Source organism: Sodiomyces alcalophilus (assembly GCF_042370955.1).
Source record: "Sodiomyces alcalophilus JCM 7366 unplaced genomic scaffold ACRALscaffold_4, whole genome shotgun sequence".
NCBI lineage: Eukaryota > Fungi > Ascomycota > Sordariomycetes > Glomerellales > Plectosphaerellaceae > Sodiomyces > Sodiomyces alcalophilus.
In genome coordinates, this window is record NW_027263535.1 from 4,831,259 (window position 1) to 4,856,365 (window position 25,107).

Sequence of the window (25,107 nt, forward strand, 5' to 3'; positions counted from 1 at the left end):
CACCGGTCAAGGAAACGCAGAACACCACCCCTAGAACCTGGAAAACAAGTCCAAGTCAAACCCATCCGCCATAGCCTGGTATCCCCTCGGGCTCAGATGCAAGTGATCCCCCTCGTCATACTCCTCGGCCAACCTCTCCGGGTTCTCCGGGTCCCGCACCATGGCATCAAAGTCCACCACGGCGTCAAACACGGTCCCCTCGGCCTCACGAATCCACTCGTTCAGGCTCTGCCTCGTCTTCTCCCGCTCCGGGTGTCCGTACACCTGGTCCGGCCCAGACATGGGCGTCAGTGTGGCGCCAAAGACCGCGAGCCCGTGGCGGCGCATGCGCGTGGCCATCTGGTGGAACGCCTGGGCGAGGCGGTCGCCCACGGCAGCCTGCGGGCCCGGCTCGGCGGCGGCGGTGCCAATGTCGTTCACGCCGATGAAGAAGAGGACGTAGCGCACGCCCGGGTGCGAGAGGACGTCGCGGTCGATGCGGGCCATGGCGTTGGGGCCCAGGCCGTCGGCGAGGACGCGGTTCCCGCCGGCGGCCTGGTTCAGGATGGCGATGGCGGGACGGCCGGTCGACGCGGTGGAGTTGTCTGCGATGAGCCGCGAGAGGAGCTGGTCGGGCCAGCGGTTGTTGGCGTTGGTGGTGGACCCGCGGCCGTCGGTGAGGGAGTCGCCGACGATGGCGAACGTGGCGGCCTCGTTGCCGCCCGGGGTAGAGAGCGGGGCTTCCAGGGCGGAGATGAGGTACCAGTGGTCCGACGGGGTGGCGTTGTCCAGGTCGGCGTCGGCGACGTGGTTCCCGTGCACGAGCCAGGACGTGGTGCGGCTGCCCGGGTGTGAAGTAATGTCGTTGGTGGTCTGGCCGTCGGCGAGGTAGATGCTGATGGCGAGGATCGACTCGTCGGCGACGGCGATATCGATGGGGTCCGAGAGCACCAGCGCGCCCATGGGGACGACGATGGAGCTGGAGCCCGAAAAGGTCACCTGGCGCGCCGTGTTGGGCTGGATGGCGCTGCCGCCGGCCTGGGAGGGGTCTTCGGGGAGGGCGACGGAGACGGCGGTGATGGGGAGGTCGGAGCCGCCAAAGGCGTTGCTGATTTCCAGGCGGAGAGTCGATGTGGCCAGCGACACCTTGACGGTCTGGCGGATCGTCGTGTCATGGAAGACGAGTCCCGTTTCGTTCTGTTTCGTGTTAATGATCTCTGATGGAAGGTTCTCTCTATACCGAGGCATCAAGAGACTGGCTTACAAAAGGTTCGGGAGGCAAGTTATGGAGCTCGGTCAGCTGGGGCATGGAGCCCCAGACGGTGATCCAATCTCTGTCTTCCACTGGCGGCGCACAATTATCGCTCGCCAGGGCCGAGGTTGACGTGCCCAAGACGAGCAGTGCCGTCAAGGCCGTCCGAAGAGAGAAACCGGCGCGCATGACAATGAAAGATAGTGAGCACCTCGATTCCAATGGCTTTGACGTGAGGTTAGGGATCGCCGCTGAGGACAAGAGGGAAACAAACGAGCTTCTCACGACAACCCGGCGACTGTCTCTGCGTCGCATTGGGAAAGGGGTTTCATTTTATGTTTCTCAGCAACGTCGTGCAGCAGTTCCTTACCCAATTGCTCACAAGCGTCGCAGCAAGATGCACAGCGATGGATTGTCCGGTGATACGACGTGCTGGAACATGGTTGCGATATAGCCAAGCTCTTAGGCTAAATGGGCGACAGGGCTTCTCGATCGCCGATTGAAGGAAAAACACGGCACATGAAAATGCGGCTTCCATCAGCCGAAGGGACGGACCATGGATCGTCTCCGCAATTGGCCAAGCTTGGAGGGCTCGGAACGTCGGACGAGAAGGGCAAGAGGGGGCGAGGTGGCATCGATCTACTATAACGGACCTGGGAAACATATGAAAGACGAGCAAGACGGAGAAGAGTATGCCGTACATAAGGGAGCCTCTCCTTATGCTGTCCCTTTCGTATTTGCTTAAAAATTAGTGGCATCTCGTCTTTTGACGTCGACCGGGCATGACAATACGACAGCAGAAGCAGACGAAGGAGAGTCGGCGGCTGCGGGGCCTGGTGACGGTGCGACCGGTGACAAAGCCGGACTTTCACGTGTCTTCGATCTCGAACCGGCCCCGGGAAATGCGTAGTTCTACTTTCGTGTCCGTACCCTTAGGCCAGGCCACCTACCGGCTCATTCATTCTTCTGTTGATCCAGCGCCATCGCCGGTCCGCTGGACCCCTTCCGCCTCAAGCCCCAGGCCTTGATGCGCCTCACGCGCTGGTACGATCGGTCGAGCTCGTTCTCGACGGCGCAGCGGACGCGCAGGGCGGCGACGGCGGGCCACACGCTGCGCTCGCCGCGGAGGATCCAGTAGTCGAGGGTCTCGCGGGTGGGGGTCTCGAGCATCCGGACAAAGTCGCCGGCCGTCACCTCGGGCACCAGGGTCATGGAGGCGGCGGGGACGCGCTCGTCGACGAGGAAGCGGCGGATCCCCGCCGGCAGCATGCGCAGCGTGTCGAGCTGGTGCAGGCGGTGGCGCAGCTCCAGCCCGACCATGCGCACCAAAAAGGCCGTCACCGACGTGGTGGTCCGGCTCCCCGTCTCGATCGGCGACGGGCCGTGCATGTCGCTCTGCAAAAAGGGGATCAGGTACGGCCGCGCCTGCGATACGATGAAGTGGTTGACGTTGAACAGCTCGGCGATGCGGGCCAGCGGCGACTCGCGGTCCGAGTACGACACGTGCGTCCAGTGCCCGAAGTCGATGGTGTTGGCCGGTGCCCAGGGTACGATGTTGCCGTGGACGTCTTTGCAGAGGACCGTCGTCACTCGGCGGCCGTACAAGCTGGGCGAGGACGCATTCGATGCGACGGCCGCCGTCCAGATTAACTATGTCGTGTCAGTCGGTTTTCTTTTTCTTTTTCTTCTTTCTTTTTTGTTTTTCTTTGCAAAAGCAAGGGGAAAACAGGACCTACCACATTGGGTGCTGTAAGATAGTTAAGCAGCGTCGGGACACCCCCCTGCCCCTGGGTAGCCACAGTAATATTCAAAACCCTCTTGCTACGATTGAACGCTTCTTCAAACGTCAAATCCCCGACATTGTCGCGGACGCAATCCTCCAGCACCTTGACGTCGAGAAAGTACCCTTCCTTCCAGAACCGTTTCACCCGCCTTAACAACGTCTCCCACCTCGTAGAAAAGGACTGCTGCCCCGTGCTCGCCGTCGTCTGTCCGTTCCCGGCGTCGGCAGGGCTCTTCAGCACCTTGGTCTTCCCCGCGAAAGCCGACAGGTCGATCCCCTCGCCGCGGAGGATGCGCGGGAGCTCTTCCTCGGTATGAATCGCCACGAGGGCAGCGATGAGCGCACCGGTAGCGGTGCCGGTGATGATTCTGGGGAGCAGGCCGCGCAGGAAGAGGGCCTTGGCAACGCCGAGGTGGCACAGGCCGAAGATGGCGCCGCCTTGCATGACGAGGGTGCTGCGGCCAAAGGCCTGGCGCGTATCGTGGAGAAAGTCGAGCTTGGTCTGGTTCGTCAGGGCCGTGGGGCTGGTGGTCGTCTCGCCGGTAGCCGTGGAGGGACGGTTCCTCGCCACGGTGCGCGTTTGCGGCCCGGTGTGGGCGCGGTGGCGCTGGGAGGGGGACGTTGGGGTGAAGGCGCCGTAGTCGAGAGAGGAAGGCGGGGTCGTAGGCAAGGCGGACACGTCTTCGATGGCCTCGGCGACCTGGGTGATGTATTCTTCGATGAGGTACTTGGTGCCGGCGAAGGCGAGGTTGTAAAGCTTGGGAGAGCTGAGGTTGCCGAGGTTGCGGACGAGACCGGACCGCAGGAGATTGACGAGCTGGTAGACGTTGTCCTCTTCACGGGCCTCGACGAGGGAGTTTAATCGTTCGTTGATGAGACGGTAATCATAGTACTTGGATGTCGGGTTGTTCCTCCAGAGATCGAGTCCCAGCAGGTTGTCGAGGTGGAGGGCGGCCTCTTCCCAGTCTTCGAAGGTCTCGGCATTGCGGAGGAGGTCTAACCAGAGCTCGACAGGGCTCTTCCGAGTATACCACTGACGGAATTTCTTTCGATTGACAGTCAGACGGGTGAAGGGGTCAAGGGACTGGATGCGAGAACGGGGAGACATACCCTCTGCCAGAATTGAACAACATACACCAATACTTGCCAGAGTGCAAAGACTACCCCCATATTGGATGAGCTGCTTGGTAGAAGGACATGAGGGACCAGCTTCTATCAATAAAAGGGAAGCATTGGTAAAGACTGTAAGACTTGCAGCGAGTGAAGGGAGTGATGTGATGCTGGGGAGCTGAGCTGATGTTAACGACAGTCCCCCCAACTGAACGAATATGAATTGAATCGAGTGCCGAGATGTTTCACGGTAGATGTCAGGTAAACATTCGTATTGCCTGAGGTGTTTTGAAAGTGCGTCGCCCGTCTCAGTGAGGTAGGAATGAATGTACGTTGTAAGAGACAACTGAAGGACGAGTGAGTTATGGGGAGGGTTGGGACGTTGCAGGATGACGCCAGCAATTGGCCGGACCCACTAGACCCCTCCCCAACACAGCACGTGCTTTGTCACTTTGTAGCACATGTAATTCCGAGTGTAGGAGCACGTGAAGAGGGTACGGTACGGTTGCGGTTGCGATACCTTGGCTTAAGTAGCTGTACTTGGTACCTAGGTACTTTTTATCGCCAGGCTGCTATCACCAGGCTGCTATCAACAGGCTGCTATCACCATAGCCATGGACGTTACCAATCTCAGGTCAAGATAACAGGGGGAGTATCAATGGACAGGCACTATTTCCAAGCTTTGTTATTCTTAATGCCTCGGACTGAACCATTGCCCCATGCCGCACCTCTAAGTACCTATGTTACTATACAGTAGTCCGTCAGAAACGAAAAGAAACCATTCTATCCCGACGCCACACTCTACTCGTCATCCTCATCGTCGATAAGGTGTCGCCGTCTGGAACGACTCGTAGACTCCGCCGGAAGATCGTCCAAGTCACCATCCGCATCATCCTCGTCCTCCGACGCCACCGACCGCCGCCGCCGCTTCTTCCGCGGCGCCTCATCCTCATCCTCATCGTCCAAAATCTCCTCCTCGTCGTCGTCGCCACCCCCCTCGTCGCTGAGGTCCTCGTCGCTGGGCGCGATAAAGTCGTCTCCCAGATCGTAGTCGTCTCCCGCGCGCCTGGCCCCCGAAGGGAGGTCGTCGTCCGAGTCGTACTCGGGCCGTCTCCGCTTCGTCCTGCCCGCCCCCGCCGCGCCCCTCTTGCGCGACCCGCCCGCCCTGCGGCCCTCGAGGTCGCCGATGGAGAGCGCCCCGCTGCGCCCGTACCGCGCGCCCGCCCCGCCTTCCTGTCGCGCCTGCGTCGTCTCGCGCCGCCGCTGCGCCTTCATCCGCTCCTTCTCCGCCTGCTCGGCCTGCCGCTTCTGCAGCTCCGGGTCCTTGACCGTCTTGATGATCATGTCGGCCTCGTGCACCCCGCGCGACGCCGCCGCCATGCGCTCGGCGAGCTTGGCCAGCGCGTCGTCCTCCACCTCCTTGCCGGGCCGCACCGTGTACTGCTCCGAGACATGCCCCACCATCATATAGTGGTTGCTGTTCAGGTTCGGCGCCGCCGCGTAGTAGTGTGCGTCTTGGAGCTCTTGGTAGGGCTTGTCCAGCGGTGGTGCCAGCATCTTGCTGTGCATCTCAAAGTGGTCGTCGCCGATGGATAGCGTCATCGAACCGTCGCTCCACCGATGTATCAGGGCGTTGCTCTGCAGTTGGCCCGTGGCTGGGTCTTTACGGACGCGGATTTCCGCCTTGGGATTATCGGCCTTGGCGTTGGCAATGTCTGCTTCGGTAGGTTCGAACGTGTCGCGATCGTACATTTCGGGCAGGACGCGAAGAAATTTGGGCACACGGAAAGATTTTAGCTGGAAGGAGTTAGCTTTGTGCCACGATTGAATGAAATATAAGCGAGGGTGAAAAAGCAGAAAGAAAAGAGACGCGTACCGTGCCGTTCTGAGTCTTGGGTATCCGATGCCGTTGCACTTCCACCGACTCGACCACTTTGTTCTGAACCTCGACAGAAGTTTCATCTTCCTCGTCATCAGATCCGGCACGCTTCTCGCCCTCGTCGCCGGCTTCACCTTCGCCTTGCCCTTCGTCTTGGTCACCTCGCTCGCTTCCCGGGAGGATATCCTCGTCGTCCGATTCACCAAAGAGGTCGGAACCCGCGTCTTCGGGGATCTCGTTCAGCTCTTCCGAGTCCGACATGGTGTTGATTGCGCAATGGCAGGATGGGTGCTTTGCTGACGAGACAAAAAAGTGAAGCCTCGAAAACAATTCGCAGATGAGTCGACTCTTGAGCTTGAGGTATGGGATTAATTAGGCTGCGAGTATGCGACTGAAGGAAGGTTGGAGGATAAGTCAAGTTGGCGCCAGCCTTGTTGCAAGCTTGCCAGACTTTCGATCAAGTACCCTGGTCACTGAGCTGTTGGAGCTGTGGGTCTCCGTCCGTAACCTTGAATTGCGAGGCTGGTCAGGTCGAATGGATCAACTTTAGTCCGCTGTGCAATACTTCTTGCGCTAAGCGTTTCAACGGCTGGTGGCTCGCTTAACGGACTTGATTCTGATTAGCGGACTCCCTATGGTGTCTTTTCTCCTACTCTACCGCTATACCGGTGTATTCGTCCGTAAAGACCCCCCTGGAGAGGGGGCCAAAAGAAGGGGGGTTAAGGGGGCTAAGGGGGCTAAGGGGGCTAAGGCTCCATTTCAGGTCCAAGGGCCGCCAGTGTCACCGTCAACCTTCAAACAGCTTCTGCTTCTTCTGCCCTGCCCCTTTCCGCCCATTTCACTTCATACCTCGACGTTGACCTCGATTCCCACAAATCGTCGCCTCCCGCTGCCTCATGAACAACACGCCCTTGCCATAACCCACCCGGGCATCTTATTCCTCCAAGCTCGGAGGTGTCTCGGCCCTCCTGTTCTCATTTGGCCTAGCTACTTGGCTCGTCTTATTCTTCCTTGCTGGCCCTCCGTCCGTACCTATAACTGTCTATATCTTTGGCGTCGAGTTTCTGTTATCATGTCGAATCTCTTTTCTGGAATGTAAGTACAGGGATCTTCATCGTTTCTCTATACGACACACACAGTCTCTCTCTCTCTTTTCTCTGTCTCTCAACGGCCCGCGTGCCTATTATTATCGATGCGGGGCTCGTTGCGGGTTCCCTTCCAGGTCGGTCAAGCATCTTGAAAGTCGAGCCCTCAACTTGACATTGCTTGATTAAGAAGTCCCTTGGCCTCCGACATCCCTGCCGTTCCCGCAACTCCCAAATATCGAATATCCTCAACAATACACTTCTCACATGCGCACACACCCTCCTGCATTTGCTCTGCCTTACTTCTTGCTCCTTTTCACAACGTCAGGGCTCCTCAAGAGGTGTTGTGCCTTTCACACATGGCTAAGGCTGCCCAGGCATTACCCTACTCTCTTATCCAAGTGGACAAGGTGGACTCGGGAGCTGGCCGCCCCATCCTCCCTCTCCCTCGCTCACCCGCTGGACTCAATACGGCATGAGCTCGTGTGAGGTTCTTTTCCGGGAGTGGCCCGCCATTACCCTCGTACACACAGAGTCGATACCCCTATCAAGTTCTTCCCGAGGCAGAGCACGAGATTGTTCGAGCATGACATCGGCCCTCACACCTTCATGACCTCTGGGTCCTCCCCATGTGCCCCTCATCGCCTGCTTCCTCTTCTTCCAGCTGCTATACCTCACCAGCATGTCCTGTATACCACGTACTGACTCGCAACTCAGCAATGCCCGCTTCCGCGGCGGCGGCGCGTCGCAAAAGTCATCCCCCCAGACCAAAAGCCCAACCTCGTCCACAGCGGGAGCCGGTATCCCCAACACGGCGAGCGACCTGTCTCAGGCGAGCCAGTCCTCGTCGTCGAGCGTGGCCCCCAGGGTCCCTCCGCTTCCCAACTCGCCCTCCCTCGCTCAGACCATTGGCATGGATGAAGCGAACGGGTCCCTGGCCACGGGCGAAGACATCCTCAACTCATACCAACTACCTCGGCCGTTACCCATGTGGCTCAACTCGGCCTACGCCAAGCACATTGTCAAGGGAAACTTTATGACCCTCAGCGCCCGCCCAAAGACGGTTGAGCAGGGCGAGTGGATTGCTCACCAGGGTAATTTTGTTCTACTTTCCGTGTCAGACGGTCTGGGCTAACACGACACGACTAGTCGTCGAGCACTATCGCAATCTCTGGAACTTTGTCCGGGTGATACATGAGAAGGAAGATGACGGCACGTCCATCTGCAACAGTGCCACCTGTCCCAAGATGTCTGCCGGACAGTAAGTGACGTGCATCCCTTCCCTAAAGTCCATATATCCATATTTATGCGCACCCACTAGAAACCATTCCTTCACCTGGCTCAACAGCCGGCGCGAGCCCGTAGAACTCCCCGCCTACGAATACATCACTCTAATGCAGCGCTGGATCTCCGGCAAGATCGACGACACCACCATCTTCCCCACCGACCCCTCGGGCGTCTCGTACGCCCACAACCCGTCCATCACCACCACCCCCCTCTCCCAGCTCTCCAGCCCCACCGGCGAGCCCGAGTGGATCGGCAAGCGCTCGGCCTTCCCCAAGAACTTTGTCGACGTCTGCCAGACCATCTTCCGCCAGATGCTCCGCGTCTACGCCCACCTGTACTGGGCCCACTTCACCGACCCCTTCTACCACCTCAACCTCGAGAAGCAGCTCAACAGCTGCTTCTCCCACTTTGTCCTGACCGCCACCGCCCTCGACCTGCTCAAGCCCACCGAGCTGGAGCCCATGCAGCCTCTCCTTGATCTGTGGGCCGCCAACGGCACGTTCCCGCCCGAGAGCAAGGCCTATCAGTACGCCAACATTAAGGTCGGGGAGCACCTGCTCAAGGTCGCCGGTGCCGCTTGAGTCTGCCACGGGTCATCGCTGTCTGGTTGTTTCCGACTTGTCATTACTTGGGAGATGGAGGAAATCCAAGAGAATGGGCGGGTCTTCCTACTTGGAAAGGGTTTGACCCAGACCATTGTCCTTATGGCTGCAATTTAACTGTATTGAGTCATGTTGATATGTTCTGTTGGTACTCGGTTGTCTTGATTCTCCTCACCACCTCTGCATTATTATACGGTTTTAAAACAGTCCATCGATCACATATTCCAAGAAATAACATGGAAAAAAAGCCATAGCTGTCCAACTACAATAATATGCCCGCCAACTGTACCCATGTCATGGAATCGAAATGAGATAAGGCCGAGGGGTTGGATCGGCAAGTGCATGTGCAGTGCCACCTTTGTACGCCACCGAGATAATGGTTAGGTAGAACTCGACCCCGTATCTACGAGTAAATGCCCTATAAGGCCTTGAACTTCCCTCTCGTGGATTGGACTAGGAACGAGAGAATCCTCTACTGGCACGTTTTATCCACTAGTTTAAGAATTGCCAAAGCCGAAAGCACCTTTCGCTGCCAGCACAGAGCAATAATTTCCCCACAAGGAACGCCCTTTAGATCTGGGAATACTCCGTCCAAATACTTCTTCTCTACCACATCGTCCGGCAGATCTTCAAACGGCGCTTTACCCGTCATGATAAAGTAGATGGTCGATCCCAAGGCAAACAAGTCCTCCTCGACAGTAGGTGGCCTCCCAGGCTTCCAGTCAGGGTCAGGTAGCGTATACCTTTGCCCAGGACAAACCATGGCGCGCGACCCATGAAGCGACGAGCCGCTAAAGTCGGTAATCTTAAGGCTCAAGTCTGCGTCTAGCAGGAGATTATGTGGCCCAACATCGCAGTGGATGATGCCGGCCGAATGTAAGAGATGAAGGGCCTCGGCTGCTTGTGATACCCAGCGAAGTCTCTGGGCCATGGAAATCTCTCCAAAGTGAGTCTTGGTGTATTGCTCCAGGGTGCCGTTGGGCATGTATTCCAGTGTCAGGGTGTAGGCTTCGGCGTCCCAGTGCCTTAACTTCACAAGACGAGGATGTTCGCCGAGTTGCTGGTATATTCGAGCTTCGATGGCGATTTCCCTCCGGCAGTCATCTTCTCGGGCATCACCTGCCCAGGGAGTTTTGATAACGTCGCCTGAAGGTAAACGTTCCACGAGTGATGTCGTTCCGCCGGCGATGAATTGCCCTTTTGGTTGAATAACAATCGCCTGTCTGGCGAGCTGGGGTTGGTCGGTTGTCGTCTCTAGATTCGTCCATCGCGTTCCGAAGGCGGGATCGTCGGGCGCGATAGAGGTGGTCGGCGTCCAAGTCACCCCAACCTCGGGGACAACAGCTGATGGTTGTCGTTAGCTGGTCACTCGTTCATCAACCACTTCTATCACAGTTCTCACTTACACTCCATATCAACTTTGCTCATCCCATAGGTAAGAGCAATACAACGAGAACATACGGGTCGGTCTAACAAGGACCAAACCAACGACCAGGACATATCACAAGGAGTCACGTGACCAAGGGATGAAAGGGGTCGTGAGGTGACACGATCCATAGCCAGAGCCGTCTTGTCTTCGTGACGCCAAGGCATTACAGCACATTTCCTACTCTATCGCCATGGTCCACGAAGCCGGAGATCAATGACAACTAATGGAACAGAAATATAGAGCGCCTGGTTTGGTAATCCACGAGGGACAGCGCAATCTCATCTCCAGACGTCAAACAGAGAGACGGTAGAAGAGCGTTTGTATCCAGCACCCAATCTACAGCATAACAGGGCAAAGAATAGAGTAACACAACGACGAGTGATCCAGGGTGACGGGAACAGCAGCAGTACCAGGAAGAACAACCGCCATCGTTGAGTCATAATCGAAACCGAAACCGTACGTACCGACAACGCAGGCCACCGTCCATCTCGACCTCATGGAAGGGAAAAGAAGATATCGATGGGCAGCATAGCATAGCATAGCATACCACCGCACCGCTACTCGTCTCCGCTCACCGCACATCTCAGCCATTGCCAGCAAAGCAATCCCCGATGTGGGCGGGTGGTAATTCCGGTTGCCGCATGAAGCTGAATCCCGCATCTCCTTGACCGTATCCCCGAGTCGACGTGACGTTCCGTCGGACGGAAGGTGGGAAATTACGGCCACGCACGGGGGAGCTCTACCGCTTCCTCCTCTTGTCCCGACGCCAACCCGAGAGGGCTCCCTTCTCCTTCGCAACAATGAGGTGCTTTCGGTCTTCCCGAGCCAAGTCCCGCAAAGGAAGCGGATGTGGAGCAGCAACGGCATATCGCGACAAGACGACTCGCTCCATTCTCGCGGTGCTCTTGGATTCGTCAACGGCTGGATGCCTAGTATAGGATCGCACGCTCGCAAGTGGAGTGGCGACGCGGCGGTCGGGGCCAGAGGTGCAGGGACCCTGCCTCTTCCAGACTTCCTCACCGCCTAAACGCCATATCCCTCGTTGTTCGAATAATATGGAGCCGCTCGCCAACCAGCCACGACGCGACGAAAAGGGGAATGTGGACGAGAAAAAGCGCCCAATCTCTTCCTGGCCATGGATGAGTCACAGCCAAAACCGGACATTCAGCAAGAATGTGGCAGAATCAAACGCGTGCTCTGAATCGAAATGGGACATGTTGCGAATCATCTTGAAGAGGAAGCCGGGCCTCTTCTCCACAATCCCAGAAAAATCCCGACCAAACAGACCTGCATACAGTACGATGGAGCTTTTGTTTCACCGTCTTTGCATTGCATAGACGGCATCAACATGCGCCTATCCGCATCTCCAGATGATGCAGTCCAGTGCAGGATCGTTTGAACCATCTGTAAGGCCAAAAAAAAAAAAAAAAGGACGGAAGTTTCCTCGACTTCATGCTTTGGTGGCCAGGGTGAAGAATGTCAACGGAACCGAAAAAAGCACATCTACACGTGTAGTTACTGTAGACACCCAGAGTCGAGCCATGCCTCTCTTTGGTCGGCGAACCATTAACTGTGTCGATGTCACAGACGTTGTGATCTGGTTCGACGTCTGCCTCTCAGCCTCCTCATTACTTCCTCACCGCTCGTCTCGAGATGGGCTACTTCCAGCCGGGACTTCGAACGGCACCCAAGATTGTGGTCGTAAGACGAAAGGCTGTAAGAACAAAGATGCAGCTATCGGTGAGCAGGACGTCGGGGATACCCCAGCGATATCCAACTGTCGGATCCAAGTAAAGAGTCGGGGCCTTTCAACTCGTCCAGTCGACATGGCCTAACAGACAGTTGCTAGGCGACACAGCGCGCGCTACATTAATACAGTTTCATCTTCGATGAGCCCGGTTGAGCTGCGCGACGCCTAGGAGTGGAGTTAACTCTCAAAGACGACTCGCGATACGAGTGGCGATGGGTCTCAACGTAGATGAGGGCCGGATGAACCAATAGCTTCGGGACCGAACAACCCAGGCCAGGGAGATCGTTTCATCTTTCAGCGGGCATTTTTTGATTCGCCTCGTCGTCTGCTCGATCGGAGCGTAAGATTGGCTACATCTGCCTCGAACTACAGGGACAGTCGAATCCCGACTAGAGGGACCTCGGCATCGCCTGATATCCAGCAAGCGGGCAGCACAACCTGAGCAGTTGAAGGACTGAACCAGGCTGTCTGCCCTAGGGGATTGATCAAAGCTGACGGTTTAGGGCGAGACATGGCGGCCGGCGTAACTCGGATATGGTAAACTCGAATACAGTCGGGTACAATACGTTTGGATGACGGAAGCCATGTAGACTAGACGGCGAATTCGCAACGCGTAGTGTAGTCTGAGCGCGCGGAACGTTGAATCGAACCGGTCCTCGGAAGCATTTCCTTCCAATGAATGTCAACCTCGCCCGTTGGGCGACGATGTTTGGGTTGGGTCGGGTGTCTCCATCTTATCGAGTAGTCAGTATGGCCTGATATCAGCTGGATGGCCCAGTAGAAGGACTGGCTGGAGGGATTCCGGCCGGATCAGAGACCCAGCCACATCGATTCAAGCCCGCTCGTTCATGCATGTTGGATTCCGAGAGGGCGACAACTGTAAAGTCCAGTAAGAGCCAACTATCGGGGTAGGAAAGCAGGAAACGGTGGAGACGGAGACTCCCAAATACGTCGTGAGTGAGGAAAACGACACCTTACGAGCCAGATGTTGGCAAGTGCAAAGACTCGCGGAAAGCAAGTCAGGCGACGACGACATTCATGGCCGCGCAGCTAGAGGTACCAAGCCCTTGGGTGCAGTTCAGGATCGAGCAGAAAGCACCGCACCGTCAGTGGGGGAGTCTGTCAGCTGGAGGCAGTGGGAGGTGCATTGCTAGCCGGCCATGCGTATGGTTGCCAGTGCCATAGAATGGCTCGCCTCGCCCAAGCGATTGGCGGTGAAGACGTCGCGGGAAAAGCAGAAACGGGGCCGCTTCACGTGAATCGTCCTGCAACTCGTCCGAATTGGGGGCTGCTGCCATTCAAGGGGCACGATTAACAGCCCAAGTGACTCGTGAAGTACAAAGCAAAGGCGTGTATCATGGGGTGAAGAGTTCCGTATCCAGAAGAAAGGTCGTGGGCCGAATCACGTCCGAGGTCACGACGGTAAGGATGATGAAACGCGACGACGATCATAGGCCATGTCGCTCCAAAACGGAGGGAAACGGAAACGGAGACGCAGACGAGACGCAAACGTAGACGCAGACGGGCGAACAATGAGCGGGTAATTGGCGACGGACCGGCCTATTATGCGGCCATGAAGCACAGTGGAGAGCGCGCTGAAATCCAGGACGGCCTTTTGAGTGGTCGGCAGCGTGCTTCCAACGGTCCAGAAGGGGCACGGAGCCTCTGGTAGTCGTAAGAGTCTTGGGGGGGTTGGGCAGAAACCAGTCACCGTCTTTCCTTTTTGTTTTCCCTTTGTTTGATTTGATTTTTTTTTGATCTTTTTTGTTTTTCCGTCTCCTTACCCAAGCGGAGGTCGGCGACTCGATTGTTCCCGACCCGCTTATTACTGTCCAAGATTCCTCAGCAGCACGCTGACAGATGAAACAAAGGCTCAACTCGGAGCGGCCCGGGGTCTCCTGTTAGCTTCTGGCTATACCCGTGACATGATCAGAAGTCGTTTGTCAGCAGAAATGAGGGGCCAACTGCCACTGCTGGAATGTCCAGACAGTCTCACGTATGCTGAGCCGATGCACCAAGTTTCCCTGGATTTTGCGTCGATGCTTAGGTGATGAGAAACCAGTGCTGTCGGCATTTCGGTTGGCGTTCTGTCTTGTTTTGGGCGAGAGCGAGAATGCGAGAGGATGAGAATGGCGACGGCCTGGTTTAGTGAGCACGTTTCACGGTTCCGAGGTGGTCACCCGGCCTGGCGACTCTAGGATCTGGCACCTTGTGTGAAGGAATGGAATGGTAGAATCTAACAACATGCGGTCCTTATCACGAAAACAAGACAGCGCCTCACCGAGGCTGCCAGTGAGGTTGCCATGGCACACAGACCTTTATCCTCTTCATAACCGCCAACGTCTCACTTTTTGCTCATGAGCCCTGCTCTCTGGGCCACTCTAGGATCCGAGGGGCCTGTCATCCCGCGGGCTGTTAAGCCATGAGACGAGAGGAATGTAAGACAGTGGCTGTTAGTGGGCGATGGCGTACTCAGTATGGGGTCTGTATGGACAGTATGGCCTATAAGGTCTGTATGGTGGTTGGAAGAGCTCGTGGGAGCTTGGTAAGATCGCTGGGTCAGCAGAGTGGATGGGCGCTGCACGTCCTTGGTCACCTGTAGGCTGTCGGGCAGCAATACGGTGCAGTGGGTGTACCTGAAGAATGGGAATGGGAATGGGAATGGGGTCATCGATGCCCAACCCAACCTCCCTAGCTTCCAGATTGGCTGGTGATGGGTCGGTCGTGTGTTTAGGTAATGACGCGGGGTACCGGCACAGAGGTACATGGTCGAAGTACCCGTCGTACAACGCTCGATGGGAAGCGTCGACCCAGACATGAGTACAACGTACTTTCTTCCTTTGGATATGGCAGAGAAGAAACGGTGACGTTGTTGCCTGGCAGAGCGACGTACAAATACAACGTATTCGGAGATCACTTACCTCAGCGTCGGTTTAAGGTAGGTGTGCCTTTCTCACCTTGCCTTTTTTCAGAACGGTGTGATGGCTAAAATGTCGGTATCCTCGTGACTCGGAAACACGTGCACGATGAGGCCAGTTCATGCTTACCAAGGTTAGGCGTTGTTAATTACAGTACACCTCGTAGGCCAGAAAGGAGAGGACGAGACTGGTGGGTGGTTGAAGCACTAGATACAAATCTACACACAGATATTGGCAACTTGGAGTTGTTCTGGTGTTAATGGAACGGAAGGAGAAGATACTAGGCCAGATTGGTCATAGCTCCAGTCGTCGGGGGTACGTACCGGGCCAATTGCTTTTTCCCGGTGGGTCCGGGCTCCAGTTCGGCTCGGGGCGTTTCCATGACGCGTGCCACTTCCCTTTGTCGTTCAATTTTTTTTCTCATTTTTCTATTTTCTTTTTTCTCTTCCTGGCTCACCTCTCCAGGATTTCCCTTTTCAGCTCCCGTTCCCAGGTCGCCAGTCCACTACATCGTACCACTATCCTCTACTGAGCCATGAGAACCGTCCCGGTTGCTCGTTTGGTCGATCTTGCTCCACTAGCCCCGCAAATTACAACGGTTGTCCAGTTCCCGTCTGATCCGTCCGTTTCTCCCTGTTTGGATAACGGCAATCAATCGCTATCCTTGTCGACGATCTATTTTCCTATTCTATTTCTTTTCTTTTCTTCTCCCTTTTTTTCCTTCCCACTTAATCACTGATTTCTCGCTTAAGGCCGAGCCAAGCTTTTCCCACTCACGAATTCTGAGAAGGAGGACAGGGGGACCCAGCACCAAAGCCCGGTTTGACCTTTATGTATGATTTCATTCGTCCATGACATCTCGTCGTCCTGTGACACTCCATCAGGCACGATGGAATCTCCGTTGAAACCAGTCGGAGCTTATCCATACCGCGGTCACTGGTCACGCTGGGGTGATGCTCTTAGAAATCTCACATGCTGTGCTAGGTATGCCTTTTAGGCCTTGCGAGTTGGAGAGCCAGAGCCAGAGCCGATCCCCAGTATCCGCGAAAAGAATACAACTACATACGATCAGCAGCCAGGTGGACGAAGAGGACTGCCGAGTATCGTACCGTACCGTTGACCAACCGGCAAAGCGTATTTGTTCAGTCTTCTCTGGTTCACCAAGATCGATGCCATGAAACGACCACGGCGAGAGGAAAGAAAGAGTCATACCTACGTCCCTCCACCGTCTAATGCCTAGTTGCCCGGTAGACGGTCGACAGGACAGTACAGGGCTGAAGAGGTACCCCATAATCACAAAGACGAAACATGCCCCATCCGCGGGCCAAAGATAGACGGCAGCCAAGAGCGGGGGCTTGTCTGGCTCTCACCGTCTCTTTTCCCCTGGCCTGGCCTGTTGCTCTACCACCACCGTTTCTGGGTAATACTGAACAATCACTGGACGCTACACTACGGATGCTGCGTACCTAGGTAAGTACTTCGTACACTATTTCTTCCTTCCCGGCTAGTCCACCCTCGGCCCTTTATCCCTGGAGGACCTTTTATTCGACCGCCTCTTCTACCCCACCACCCGCTGTCTGTGTGGTACGTACCTATTCCGTCTTCCAAACCCCTTCTCCTGCTCCCTATACGCTGTACTTCTTCGTACATCGCCCCCCCCCCCCAATGCCATGCTTTGCTTCTCTTGACCGTAACATGGCACACCCACCGTAAAAGGGAAGTGTACCCTTGTACCCTTTACTGGTCCGTACCGGTCCCCTTGTCCCCTTTCCACCCAATGACTTTGCCCTTTTGCCCTCTCCAAAGTACAAATCAACCCCCTCTGCCCTCCGCCCTCCACACCCCCCCGCGTATTCCCACACCCATCTTGGACATCAACGAGTTACCTACTTACATCCCACACTTTTATGACTCTCGTGAGAGGTGCATGCATTGCGAGTCTTCTTGTTTATTATTGTTCCGTCGGCCCTCCCTGATTTTCCTTCTCTCATCTATCCTCCTCATATCTTCACTTCTTCATATTCTTCCCACCCCATTCATTCCAAGGGCACAGGATAGAAATCCCAGAGTGCATATACTCAAGCCTCACACACTACCACGCGAAATCCTACCACATCTCATCGATCTATACACTACGGAGCTGTGAGTCTACTCTTCTTTGCCCTGGATTTCTCTGTTCGTCTTGCTCTCGTCTGCACTTACCACCACATCCACCTGCCCTGATATATTCCACCTTCCTGTCATCTCTCTGGTCTTCTCCTCCACCAGCATCTCTGCACTCATCAACATTGTCCAAATATCACACCACCCGTCTTCCCTTCACCACCCTCTTTTCCCTGTCGTCTCCTATTCCCCTTGACCACCGCCCCTTGCCCGTCCAAAGCAGTGGGCCGCCCCGCCGCATCGCACCCTTAGAGATAAAGCCCTATTACATGCCGCTTCTCACAACTGCGCTCCTGACCGCTACTGTCAACTAACAGAGATTGCATGGGCAGCAGATTTTGTTTGATATACGACACAGACGGAATCACCACCAAAGCCTCGCTTCCTCATTTTCCACAACTGCACTGCTGCTTAGACTGCTGCGTGCCCACAGTGAACCGCAATGGTATCAAATTTCCAGATGCAGCCCTTCTACAGACCGACGTCTTTGAACGTCGACACGAGTAACGCTCAAAAATATTTCGAAGAAGAGGACAACAGCGTTCTAGACGAAACCATCCTCGAGCACAGCGCCGTCGACTCGGGCCTAGAGATGTCACCCGCCATGGCCAACAGCCGGCGAGAGTCCTTCGCCATCGGCTCCTCCCTGTTCTCCCCCAAGACAGAAGACTGGCACTCGGTAGACATGCAGTCTATCCCCTCCAACAACCCCTTCATCGGAAACCAGTCACAACAACACAGCAACAACCCTTTCTTCCGACTTGACCGCCCCGACCCATCCCCCTTTGGCCCCGCGAGCAATGCCTGGTCGTTAGGCAACGGCTCCGGGTCTTGCACCCCGCTGCCCCAGTTCGACGGCCTGCCGGCCGCCGAGTTTGATGCCTCCCTCTTTCACCAGCAACCCATGCAGAGCCACGCACCCTTGACACCCATCACCCCGTTTGGCAACCCTTCGGGCCCGGTCAACATGTTCGCCTCTCTCGGCTCCGCCAACCAGCCGATCACATCAGCCCCGCAAAAAGCCTGGATCGGCCAGAACGAGTCCATGGCCAAGAAGATGCGGCCCAACACGCCGTCCATCCGCTCACACAACGACCTCCGTCGAGGCGACGGCATAAGGAAAAAGAACGCCCGCTTCGACATTCCTGCGGAGCGGAATCTGAACAACATCGACCAGCTCATCGCCCAGTCCACCGACGAGCAAGAGATTAAGGAGCTTAAGCAGCAAAAACGCCTGCTACGTAACCGACAGGCTGCGTATGTTTTTTTTTTTTCTCCTTTTTTTTTCTTTTTTTTTCTTTTTTTTTTCCTTCCTTTTATTTCTTTTTTCCCCAACCTTTTTCGGCCCGTCCCGTCACGGAATACTAACCTCATGAAACAACAGTCTCGACTCCCGCCAGCGCAAGAAGCAGCACACCGAACGCCTAGAAGACGAGAAGAAGCACTTCACCGCCGTCCTCGGCGAGATGGAGGAGGTGGTGGCGGACCTCAAGGAGAAGTTGGACCAACTGATGCGCGAGAAGCAGTCGTACCAGGATTACATCGAGACGCTCACTCTTGAAAAAGAAGAGATGATTCGATCGCATACCATCGAGACGGGCGAACTTCGAAAGAAGGTCAGCGTCCTCACCGACCACGTGCAGAGGCTGGAGGGCTCCGCCATGTCGGCCGGTGCGCCAGCGCCCCACGGGTTTTCCTCGGTTTTCGACGACATGGACGGCATGACCATGACCGGCCTGTCCGCCCCCTGGGACAACTCTGGCCTGTTCGGGGAGTATCCGGTCGAACAACCCGAGGAGGTCAAGCAGGAGCTTCAAGTCGTCCCCGCCAAGAAAACCGAGGTGCCATTCCCCGCCGAAGTCGAGAAGCCCGCGGCCCAAGGCGGCATTCTCTTCATGCTCTTCCTCGTGGGCGCGTTTGTCCTATCGAATCGGTCGGCGACGGCCCCTAGCATCCCCCGCGTTTCCGAGGACGTGAGAGCAGAGGCGGCGACTCTCCTCGAGAGCGTGTTCAAGGATGCCGGCGTCGGCGAAGCATCGTCCAGGGTGCAGGCCGGCATGGCGCCCCAGCCGTCGGGGATGGCCTGGACCGACGACACGGCCAACGGCAACGTCGACAGCGTGGAGCCCTCGATGCTGAGCCAGCTGGGCGACTCGCTGATCCAGCCAAGCCAGGAGCAGACGAACGAGCAGATTTTCGGACTCTCGGCGGCCCAGTACAACGGCGCCACCTCGCAGGACTTCCTTCAGAACCCGCCCGCGCGTTCCACCAGCCAGGGACGGAGGAACCTTGCCGAGGCGCTGTCGGCCATGCGCAACAACAACAAGCAGTCGGCCGCCGAGGTGTACACGAGGTCCCTGTTGTGGGATCAGATCCCCAGCGAAGTGGTCAAGAACTTTGCGAAAATGATCGCAGAGTGCAGCAACGCGGAACAGAACGAGCAACAACAAGAGGAATGCATGGAGGCTTGAATGAACGGACATGATCACACGCGACATGCGAGAGCCTTTTTTCGAACAGGCTTATTCCGTTCCCACGCGTCTTGTTACGATCCTTTATTGTTCATCCTATTTGCTACGATCGATTTCTCATCCTATACGAACATGACGCTCCCGCGCACCTCCAGACACTGCTGCTCACGCACCACACGAACTTTCATCTCATCTCATCTCTTCTCTTCTTCTACTTTATCTTCTTTCACTTCTTCTTCCTGCGGTTCTCTAGTGTCTCATCTCGGACCATGAAATCGTTCTTTATTTCTGATTTAAGAGGGAGGTTTGAGGCTTGGTGTCTAGCAAGCGAGCGAGCATGTTGTCTTTTCCTGTTTGCATCTCTGGTGGAACTTTTCTTACAATTTTTTTGTGTTACCTCCGTATATGAAATGGGGTCTCACTAGAACAGGCCCAAGGCTGGATCGATCCCGGTTGTCAGTGCCGGGCCGCAGATTTTCTGTTTTTCCTTTTTGTCTTTTTACTCTTGGTATTCCTTTTATCTCTTTCCATATTTTGTCACCCTCTCATTGTACTATGCTGGCTTGGGTTGGTTGACCATGTGAGTTTGCGGCGTCAGGGCAGGGGACAGGCACTGGGAGAACTGGTCTCGCAGGGAATGGTACGGTACGGGCGGGTGCAGACCTGGGAGGGTCTTTGGGCGGCGGGATTCACGGGGCGCTCTGAGATTGATTGGCGAGGGGCCGGATACATGGGCGCCGCCATGGTGGGATGGGGCATATGATGTTACGACGAGAACAGGACACGACGGGGATGAAGGAGTATGCATCTCATGAACAACATGACTATCATGACCACGGCCACGAAACGTTTTGTCTTTCTACATGGGCGGAAGCAAGCGAGCCGAGACTTTGTTTCCTTTTTGTCTTTCCATTTGTTTTATTCTCCTTTTATTTTCCTTTCCTTTTCTCTTCTTTTCCTTTACTTATTTTCTTTCCCGTTCTTCCTGGACTTGAAGCTCCGGAAAACGGGACGAGACGGGCCAGCTCGTCTCTTTACAGATCAACTTTGGCGAGCGACTTGATCGTCTTGTCGCCGCTATTCCACACCACGTCTAGCAGACGACATTCAAACTTTTCCTTTGTCATGCATGTATTTACTAGCTAGCTACTCGGCAGTTATGAAAAGGCCGAGATTTCACGAATACTCCAGCCAGATAGGGGCGAGAGAATGAACATGAAAATGGAAATGAACACAGAACGGAGCCGAGAACCGAGCCAAGTCATGACATGAAATCAAAGAGTTTGTGCCTGCAGTTGTTCTTCATCGGACCCGGTGATGATGAGATGAGAGAATCGCGAGTACAGGTAAATGAATTCCCATGATGAGTTGTGTCCTAGATACGGAAGACTCCGCGGCTTCATGGGAGGCCTGGACATGGCCGACTCCCATACTTGCTTTGTCTCTGCCCACGCGCCCCGACTCCCGATTCACAAGCACGACCGTTCCGTCGTCGAACGACATGAGAACCCCCGCCATACCCCTTCCTTAGTTCCACCCGTGTTCGTCTGAGCGACCGTTCGACGTTACCACCTGCTGCCTGTAGAACGCAGGACGACGGCAACCTTGCCCTCTCCCTCAAGGGGCGGCAAGAAAGGTACCACTAGGTGTAGGCAGTGAAAAAGGATCACGACATGTTACAGTACCACCCGACGGAACGGCACCCCGCAATCTCCTTGCTATTGTATGACCAGGTCGAATAGCCGTTTTCTTGACTTTGACTGTCCGTTTGTTTATCCTCTTTCCATGGTTGCGTGAGAGAGTACCGCTGCGACAGGTTCCCCAGCTCATACTCCAAGCATCGAACAAGACAACGAGGGCATGATACACACACGGGCAATGGGTGACAAGGTGAAGAAAGCAGGTATATTCCGTGCAACAGGGCCATCCCACCTGATCTGCAACCCCGGAAAACCCAAAAGCAAGAATATCTGCTGTGTGACGAGGGGCGCGATGCCATCGAAAAAGCTCAAAAAAAGGGGGTTGTGCGGTGCAACGGGCCCGCGGTCGCGATTAGGGTAGCGGCATGAGGATAGGATTGCCAGCCGGGATTGAAACCCGCTAACGGCAGCCAGCCGGGGGAGAAACGAGTTCGAGGCCGAGGGGTGATGCGGCTGCCCGTCGAGTCGGCGTTTCAAGGGAATGGAAACATTCGTTGCGCCGACCAAGATGTCGGAACGGCCCCGGCCTTCGTGGTCGTCTCGACTTTGCTGGTCGAACGGGGAACGGGCTGTGGACATTCTACATGTTTCTTACTTTTTCTTCTTCTTCCCGCCACCACCCTCCTCGGGCGGGTCATACTTTTCCTTCCAGATCCTGCATTCGATACCAACGTCAGTGACTTGTTCCCCAGGGATAAAACAGTCTGTAGAATCGGGTTAAAGCCGAAGAGGGAGGATACTGGGAATAGGGATGCAGATCATATCAAGGCATGGACTAAGGGACAAGTCGTCCAGCACACAGCTTTCGTAGGGTGGACATGGCACGGGGTTTCGCTCAGTAGCCTGATCACCTCCTGCTACCCATGCCTGACGATGCTACACATGGTGGTCAGGCTGAAAGAAAGGGGAGCCTCCAAAACGAGCACCACGGCGTTCTCAGGGCCGGCGGATACCCCCGGACCACTGAGGCGCTCTTTGTGCACCCTCACTTCGAACTAGGTCATCTGCAATGCAGGCAGGAGAGCACATGCAATGCATCGCAGCTCGCATGCCACCGGGGGACAGATGCCGGATCCCGCGATTGGGGGGGGCGAAGAGCGAGGTGGGACAATGCGGAGAGGATAGTATAGGCGAAGGAAAGACGACGCGGAGACGGAGACGGAGACACAAGACACAAAGAAAGCAGGTAGAAAACGGACGTACCAAGAATTACCCAGCGTCTTATGCCCGTTCTTCTCGGCCATGCGGTAGTAGCGAGCTGCTGTGTGCTACGGAGACGCAGGGTTAGCCTCATAGGATGAACACTCCAGGGTCAGGCTCGCGAGGGTTTGGAGTGAGGGCTGGGCGGCAAGATGGTTGGGAGTCATTGCTCCCCTCGGTAGGCCGGATATGCGGCCATGTCGTGGCCCTTTTCCTTTCTTTTGATGCCCAATCTGCAGGATGCAGAAACAGCCAAGAGAACGAGAGGGAGAGTGGCCTACCTTGTCTTTCTTACAGCCGAACCCCTCGAGATAACACCATCCCGTCTCGTTCATGGCATCTGATTTCGCATACCGTTAGACGTCTTTTGTCCTCGGGTTTGTTGGGCTTCAAGTCCCCATGCTCTCAACAGGCTACTGCTAGTCCAGACGAGGTTATGTCGAACTCACCGGTGTCACCAAGATTTGCGGCCGTTTCATAGTACTAACCCCAATGGATTCGTCAGCTGATGTTCATCTTGTTCACCTTGTTCATCTTGTTCTTCTCTCGCTGACACTTGACGCACCTGCTTGGCGGCAATGGGGTCTTTGTTGGTACCCCAGCCGTGTCTAAAGGAATTCCCCAGCTCAAAGATGGCCAGGACGAGCTCCCCCTTGGCGGCGCCGCCTTTCTTGAGACCGGCTTGCAGAGCCAACTCCTCGACGGCTGCGGCGTTGGATGCTGCGGCGGTGAGGTATCGGACGGCCGTGGTCACGTCGGGTTGACATCCCCATCCGTGCCTGGGAAACCGTTAGCTTTTGCCGTGTTCAAACGGGGTCACCTATATCGTTCTTCGCGCCACATTTCCTCTAGCCGACCCCTCCCGCTTTTCTTTCGTTTTATTTCTTTCTTTCCGTCGACAGCCTGGGACAGAGGCAAGTGCTCACCTCAAGGCTAGGCCATAGAGAACCTGGCTCAGGGGATTATTCGCGCCGTTCGGGTCAGCCAGCTTGCGAAACATGGCCGTCGACCTGGCCAGGTCCCCCTCCTCGTGCAGACGGATCGCCTCCTGAATATCCTCGTCGATGTCCTTGGACGACACGGGCTGCGGCGACGGCCCCGGCGATGGCACGAAACCACCTGCACCCCGACCCCTCCCCGTCTCGTGGGCCGTGGGGGTGACGGGCCTGCTCCGTGCCATCTCGGCGGCGGAAGCGAGCATGGTGGCGCGGTGTTCCCACTGGCCCTCATGATCGGGCCCATCGCCCGGTGTGATGTCGGGGAGGTTCTGCGGGACGTGTTCGGAAGAGGACGGCGAGCGGGAGAGGTACAGGCGTTCGGAGAGGCGGCGGTGGGAGCGGGGCCGGGACCGGGTGCTGGTGCTGGTGGCGCTGGCTTGCGAAGATAGGGAGGCACTGCGTGAGCGGTGGGAGGAATCCGGGTCGCCTGACGATGCGGCGAGGAAGCCGCGTTGGTGGTGGGATGGCGGTCGGGGTGACGGGTAGTTGTGGTCTGAGGGTTGGAGAGGGTCCTGCGCGTGGGTGTCGGAGCGGATGAATTTGAACTCGGGAGGGGCGTTGATGGCGGGCGCAGCTGCGTCGGTGCAGACGTCGACGTCCTTGTCGCCGCTGCCCTTTTTGCGGAGGATGCCTCGTAGCCCCATTGCGACGACTTCTGTGACGGTAGGGCGATAGGGTGTATATTACAAGGGGGATGTAGGATGCTTTAGGAAAAGACAAGTAGGAGGGATGAGGAGAGGAAGAGAAATGATGATGGAAAGCACGCTGATGATGTTCACTTGGATTTGGTTCTGGGGATGATGCTGCTATGGTATGACGATGTTCATGACAATGACGATTGGAAGTGAAGAGAGGAAGATGTTCTCCTGCCAGCAGGGGTCGTCAAAGGCCGCGGTTGGCTAGGAATACCTTGGAACGAATCCTTGAAGAAATCGCGGGGCTCAGTTCTGTCGGTGCTGGTGCTTTGCTTGCTTTGCCTGCTCGCTCGTGCCGCGCTTACTGTAAACTGTTTCTATTTCAAGAGTCGCTCTGTCCTGGAATAGCATAGCGTCTTAGCAACCGGTAGGCGTATTCGTAGAGGTGGGGAGGCCTGGCCATCCTCCCAAATAATAGGAGGGACGAATGAAATGTCACTTGACCCCTTTGACTGGCCCGTGGAACGAATTGAAGCGGACTATTGGATGCTTGACAGGTTGACGTGCTCGTACGTCGGTTGCGTAGTATGGTAATGTTACGGATAAGGATCACTGCTGGTTATTGCGAGACGCTCGATTTGCAACTGCGAGTCAGATGGCCCGTTGGATGACCGTTTTGCCGCCCAGTTCCGGTTTGTCCTGTCGAGAGGATGGAGAGAGAAGTGAAGATGGAGACAAAGAGTTGATGCCCTACCATAATAAGCCACTGCCACCATAAGCCACTGCGCGTATAAGCCACTGCCCCGCTGTAAGCCCCATTACCCCGCCACAATACAACGTAATGCCTAAGCCTCCCGTTTGTAACC

The 25,107-nt window shown here is 56.0% G+C and overlaps 11 protein-coding genes across 11 annotated transcripts; 4 read left to right on the forward strand and 7 right to left on the reverse strand.

Annotated features, from left to right (window-relative positions):
• Positions 1–30: 30 nt before the first annotated feature.
• On the reverse strand, positions 31–1,420 carry ACRALDRAFT_2042450 (uncharacterized protein; the record flags this gene model as incomplete). Its single annotated transcript, XM_071021249.1, has 2 exons — positions 31–1,176; positions 1,244–1,420. 2 exons carry the CDS (start codon positions 1,418–1,420, stop codon positions 31–33), a joined length of 1,323 nt encoding a protein of 440 aa, XP_070875321.1.
• A 765-nt stretch (positions 1,421–2,185) lies between these two features.
• ACRALDRAFT_2042451 (uncharacterized protein) lies at positions 2,186–4,184 on the reverse strand (the record flags this gene model as incomplete). Its single annotated transcript, XM_071021250.1, has 3 exons — positions 2,186–2,881; positions 2,968–4,059; positions 4,125–4,184. 3 exons carry the CDS (start codon positions 4,182–4,184, stop codon positions 2,186–2,188), a joined length of 1,848 nt encoding a protein of 615 aa, XP_070875322.1.
• A 563-nt stretch (positions 4,185–4,747) lies between these two features.
• ACRALDRAFT_1076441 (uncharacterized protein) lies at positions 4,748–6,428 on the reverse strand. The gene is made up of 2 exons (XM_071018511.1): positions 6,001–6,428; positions 4,748–5,921 (listed from the first exon to the last, which is right to left on the reverse strand). Exons 1-2 carry the CDS (start codon positions 6,262–6,264, stop codon positions 4,926–4,928), a joined length of 1,260 nt encoding a protein of 419 aa, XP_070875323.1. The 5' UTR covers positions 6,265–6,428; the 3' UTR covers positions 4,748–4,925.
• A 370-nt stretch (positions 6,429–6,798) lies between these two features.
• ACRALDRAFT_1063717 (uncharacterized protein) lies at positions 6,799–9,298 on the forward strand. The gene is made up of 4 exons (XM_071016845.1): positions 6,799–7,098; positions 7,806–8,182; positions 8,238–8,349; positions 8,410–9,298. The coding sequence occupies exons 1-4, from the start codon at positions 7,076–7,078 to the stop codon at positions 8,954–8,956; spliced, it is 1,059 nt and encodes a 352-aa protein (XP_070875324.1). The 5' UTR covers positions 6,799–7,075; the 3' UTR covers positions 8,957–9,298.
• Positions 9,299–9,449: 151 nt separating this feature from the next.
• ACRALDRAFT_1070619 (uncharacterized protein) lies at positions 9,450–10,570 on the reverse strand (the record flags this gene model as incomplete). The annotated part of the gene is made up of 2 exons (XM_071017790.1): positions 9,450–10,321; positions 10,384–10,570. 2 exons carry the CDS (start codon positions 10,568–10,570, stop codon positions 9,450–9,452), a joined length of 1,059 nt encoding a protein of 352 aa, XP_070875325.1.
• A 1,209-nt stretch (positions 10,571–11,779) lies between these two features.
• ACRALDRAFT_210520 (uncharacterized protein) lies at positions 11,780–12,598 on the forward strand (the record flags this gene model as incomplete). The annotated part of the gene is made up of 7 exons (XM_071023231.1): positions 11,780–11,812; positions 11,875–11,884; positions 11,922–11,986; positions 12,027–12,157; positions 12,198–12,247; positions 12,301–12,327; positions 12,390–12,598. 7 exons carry the CDS (start codon positions 11,780–11,782, stop codon positions 12,596–12,598), a joined length of 525 nt encoding a protein of 174 aa, XP_070875326.1.
• A 130-nt stretch (positions 12,599–12,728) lies between these two features.
• Positions 12,729–14,013, forward strand: ACRALDRAFT_210519 (uncharacterized protein; the record flags this gene model as incomplete). The annotated part of the gene is made up of 9 exons (XM_071023230.1): positions 12,729–12,742; positions 12,779–13,045; positions 13,119–13,298; positions 13,334–13,411; positions 13,460–13,479; positions 13,525–13,569; positions 13,611–13,739; positions 13,777–13,881; positions 13,946–14,013. The coding sequence occupies 9 exons, from the start codon at positions 12,729–12,731 to the stop codon at positions 14,011–14,013; spliced, it is 906 nt and encodes a 301-aa protein (XP_070875327.1).
• Positions 14,014–14,085: 72 nt separating this feature from the next.
• On the reverse strand, positions 14,086–16,724 carry ACRALDRAFT_210518 (uncharacterized protein; the record flags this gene model as incomplete). Its single annotated transcript, XM_071023229.1, has 19 exons — positions 14,086–14,126; positions 14,153–14,296; positions 14,337–14,392; positions 14,428–14,442; positions 14,505–14,752; positions 14,793–14,863; positions 14,899–15,032; positions 15,078–15,108; positions 15,182–15,198; positions 15,234–15,261; positions 15,301–15,467; positions 15,532–15,579; positions 15,653–15,707; positions 15,852–15,901; positions 15,931–15,991; positions 16,047–16,433; positions 16,491–16,518; positions 16,625–16,647; positions 16,685–16,724. The coding sequence occupies 19 exons, from the start codon at positions 16,722–16,724 to the stop codon at positions 14,086–14,088; spliced, it is 1,644 nt and encodes a 547-aa protein (XP_070875328.1).
• A 358-nt stretch (positions 16,725–17,082) lies between these two features.
• Positions 17,083–17,627, reverse strand: ACRALDRAFT_1093711 (uncharacterized protein; the record flags this gene model as incomplete). Its single annotated transcript, XM_071019690.1, has 6 exons — positions 17,083–17,158; positions 17,227–17,271; positions 17,308–17,347; positions 17,380–17,442; positions 17,521–17,547; positions 17,594–17,627. The coding sequence occupies 6 exons, from the start codon at positions 17,625–17,627 to the stop codon at positions 17,083–17,085; spliced, it is 285 nt and encodes a 94-aa protein (XP_070875329.1).
• Positions 17,628–17,679: 52 nt separating this feature from the next.
• On the forward strand, positions 17,680–19,708 carry ACRALDRAFT_1070618 (uncharacterized protein; the record flags this gene model as incomplete). The annotated part of the gene is made up of 2 exons (XM_071017789.1): positions 17,680–18,494; positions 18,622–19,708. 2 exons carry the CDS (start codon positions 17,680–17,682, stop codon positions 19,706–19,708), a joined length of 1,902 nt encoding a protein of 633 aa, XP_070875330.1.
• A 2,291-nt stretch (positions 19,709–21,999) lies between these two features.
• Positions 22,000–24,250, reverse strand: ACRALDRAFT_2042456 (uncharacterized protein; the record flags this gene model as incomplete). Its single annotated transcript, XM_071021251.1, has 6 exons — positions 22,000–22,063; positions 22,612–22,676; positions 22,890–22,948; positions 23,058–23,091; positions 23,174–23,387; positions 23,535–24,250. The coding sequence occupies 6 exons, from the start codon at positions 24,248–24,250 to the stop codon at positions 22,000–22,002; spliced, it is 1,152 nt and encodes a 383-aa protein (XP_070875331.1).
• Positions 24,251–25,107: the final 857 nt, after the last annotated feature.

Excerpts from the sequence above, each read along its gene's own strand:
- ACRALDRAFT_1076441 (XM_071018511.1), bottom strand. The coding sequence starts at position 6,264 with ATGTCGGACTCGGAAGAGCTGAACGAGATCCCCGAAGACGCGGGTTCC. Across the intron at positions 5,922-6,000 it reads CCAAGACTCAGAACGGCACG|CTAAAATCTTTCCGTGTGCC; the intron begins GTACGCGTCTCT and ends AACTCCTTCCAG.
- ACRALDRAFT_1063717 (XM_071016845.1), top strand. The coding sequence starts at position 7,076 with ATGTCGAATCTCTTTTCTGGAAT. Across the intron at positions 7,099-7,805 it reads TCGAATCTCTTTTCTGGAAT|CAATGCCCGCTTCCGCGGCG; the intron begins GTAAGTACAGGG and ends CTCGCAACTCAG. Across the intron at positions 8,350-8,409 it reads CCCAAGATGTCTGCCGGACA|AAACCATTCCTTCACCTGGC; the intron begins GTAAGTGACGTG and ends CGCACCCACTAG.